The sequence below is a fragment of the Corvus brachyrhynchos genome, unplaced genomic scaffold (assembly GCF_000691975.1).
Source record: "Corvus brachyrhynchos isolate BGI_N302 unplaced genomic scaffold, ASM69197v1 scaffold187, whole genome shotgun sequence".
NCBI lineage: Eukaryota > Metazoa > Chordata > Aves > Passeriformes > Corvidae > Corvus > Corvus brachyrhynchos.
This window is the reverse complement of record NW_008239050.1, coordinates 238003-241242: the sequence shown is the minus strand read 5'-3', so window position 1 is coordinate 241242 and position 3240 is coordinate 238003. Positions and strand designations below refer to the sequence as shown.

General features: G+C 39.7%; 1 protein-coding gene across 1 annotated transcript in view; it reads right to left on the bottom strand.

Moving 5' to 3' along the window:
* Window positions 1-3240, bottom strand: part of TG (thyroglobulin) — a 148057-nt gene that overhangs the window by 66044 nt on the left and 78773 nt on the right. Inside the window, exon 38 of the mRNA XM_017739044.1 lies at window positions 9-208. Within this exon, the coding sequence (XP_017594533.1) occupies window positions 9-208 (200 nt within the window). The remainder of the gene's footprint in view (window positions 1-8; window positions 209-3240) is intronic.

The following is a 3240-nucleotide window of genomic DNA, read 5'->3' as shown; positions in this document are numbered from 1 at the left end:
GAACTTACCATCAACAGCGCTCTCCTGAAAAGGTCCCTATCCGCTGTCTCGGTGAGCAGGTGGATGCTGGTGACATCCGCCCCACCGCGGTCGGCTCCCAGGGAAACCTGACTGGGATCTCCCCCAAAGCTGGCGATGTTCTGCTGCACCCACCTCAAAGCTGCCAACTGATCCAAAAGGCCAGCATTTCCCCTCACCTCAGCAGAACCTGGTGTAGAAAACAAAATATGGCTGAAAAGAAAACTATGAACACCGAAGTTTTGAGTAAATGTTATATTTTGAGCAGCTCTTGCAGCTGAGACTTGACAAAACTGATACCAGAGTTTAAAAGTCTGAGGTGGTCTCTTCCAGGATAATCACTTTACATACCAACTCCATTTCAGCTTTTACCACTCCACAGGGCAGCCCTGGAGGTGCCTCTTTGTGTGTCCCAATAACAGAAAGATAACACTCCAACTTCTAAGCTTCACTAGGACACATCATGGCAGGAGACTTGAGTCCAGGCTCAAGTATCCATAGATTTAGCCATAAGATTCTTTTTCTACATAAGTAGCTCAATCTTAAAATGAATTAAAAGCAAACAAAAAAATCTGTGTGTTTGCCAAGTTCTCAAGTTGGAAGGGACCTATAAGAATTACTGTTTCCCTGGAGTACATCTGATTGTATGTTTCCTTCCTACACCCCTTTTACACTTGTCCTGCCTGACCAATCGTTATAAATCACAACATCTTGAATTTTTTTACACTCTTCCAGATATTATTTTAAAACTTATATTTCTGTCTATATCCTTTAAGATTGTCCTATGTCTGATAGAAATCTGATATTTATATTTTTTTCATATTTTTGTAAACATAAAAACAAACAAATAATTAATCTGGTGCTTCTCCTAAGTATGACCACTTCCTTTTCAACACCAAGAAGTGGTAACCTGATACTTTGATTAATAAGAAACTAATGCTGAAAGCATCTAATGATGCAACCCTGTAGGTAAGCTTGATTTTATGTCAACAAAAGCAGAAATAAGTAATTCCTCCATGGTCAGTAAAAAAGGATCAGAAAATTATTATTCGCTGTCTACTTTTTTTAATCCACAATGAGCCATTCATTTTCAAAGTTTTAAAATTCTTCACACTTAAAACTTGGAAAAAACCAAAAACCCACGGGATAAAAAAGAAAAGCCGTGAATAGAAAAACAGCTGAAACTATTTGTTTCTTCCATTGCCAAGATCAAATAGTACAAGTTTAAAATAAGGATAGGTTCAGAAACTAGGAAATCAAAGTTAACAGAATGTGGAATAAAAAGCTGCCACTTCTTGGACAGGTCTTGGGCAAAAAGCAATTAAAGTGCACATCCTTTGCACTGCTGTAATGAATTACTGAGGTATCAAACACACCAGTTTACACAGCAGAATAAATATAGAGCAGAACAGATTACTGTTAACCTTTCAGGGCTTAGAGATGCCCACACTACAACAGCCATTGTCAGGAACAGCCTTTCAGTAGGGCAGCCAAAAACTGAATGGCCCAAAAACCTGACCTATAGCCATTGTTTCAGATGATCAGTCCAAACCACACCAGTGAAGCAATGGAGGAAAAGCTTTCCCTGCTTAGTTTTTTTTGGTTTTGTGGTTGTTTTTTTGGGTTTTTTTTAGTTTGTTCTGCACACCATGACCAGTTCCCAGAGTTCTCAATTCAGCAATAAACCCACTCTTTAAAAAGGAAATCTCATTTTAAGGGCTTGCTGCATCCCTATTGAGACTACTCCAAAGGAAGTGAAATCATAGAGCCCTTCAGGTTGGAAGAAACCCTTAAGATCATCAAGTCCAACTGTTAACCCAGCACTGCCAAGCCCACCACTAAACCATGTCCCCAAGTACCACACCTACACGTTCTGAAATATTCCCAGGGATGGTGACTCCACCACTGCCCTGGGCAGCCTGTTCCAATGCTTTACAATCTCTTTGGTGAAGAAATTTTTATGTGCAGATCCATGTAAATATTTTAGCCACACAATCTGCCTTGCTACCAGTATACTAAACAAAAAGACCTAAGAGGGAAACATAACCAGTTCCTTGTTCCCTGGCAAAAACCACAACTGGGTTGTGAAATATACCACACTGGAGAACAGATGCATGCATGGACATTCATAGGAGTTAGACTGAAAGAAACATGTCTGCCAGGAATCTTTTCCACTGCCTTTTTGTAGGAAAAGATCACATTCCTGAGGACCACAGGAAACTGAAAAGAAACCAGTCCTTGTGTGCTTCCTACTGTTATTACTAAACAGGAGAAGAACAATAGTGCTAAATAAAAGCATGAAAATCATTCTGTTTTATATGACTTCATGGAAACTTAAAAGAATAAAACCTAAAAACATGACTTTCTTCTCCAAATTCTTACTATCCCTATCACTGGCAATTCACCTTAATTTTTCTGAATGCAAAGCGAGAGGTGAAGGCACTTGTAAGAATGTGCATCACTTTTTGCCACATTAATGGGTGACAGCAAATTAAATTAAGCATCTTTTATGCATAGAAGAAAAAGAGCTCTTTCACTTTTTGCAAAAGCCCTGCCACTGGGAGACCAGAACAACTGTAGAACTAACAAAAACTCCATCCAAACAAAAGAAAATCTGTTGTTTTCACTACCCTTCAATTCCTTAAAAATCCATTTAACTCCTTCCTTTCTAGTTTGCAATTTATAACAACTCAAGAGGATTCAGCACTTTGGACAATGAAATTAGTATTATTCACAAATTCATAACTTGTATTTCTAACTGTAGGGCCTTTTAACAGTCCTGCTTCTAGGTCCTAAGGGTGAACTTCTGTCTCCTTTGAACCCAACAGCAAAAGTTCCAAAGGACCAGGCAAGAGACTGGAAAGTTAATGGTTAATGACTTAAATAATCACCCATCTGTTGTCACAGCACCAAGCCTGACAGAGCTCAAGGTGTGTTTGGACAACCCTCTCAGGCACATGGTGGGATTTTTGGGGTCTCCTGTGCAAGGCCAGGAGTTGGACTTCGATGATTCTTGTGAATCCTTTTCAACTCAAGATATTTTATGAGTCTAGGACTGTATGATTTTTCCAAACACACATCAAGGACTTCCCAAAGAGGAAGAAGCCAGGAAAGAATGCACTTTTCCTTGGCCACAGCTCCACAGTACAGAGGAGCAGGAGAAGATCCCCAAAAAGTCCCTGCTTGTAATGCATCATCTCTGTCTGAAGGTTTGCAGGAATG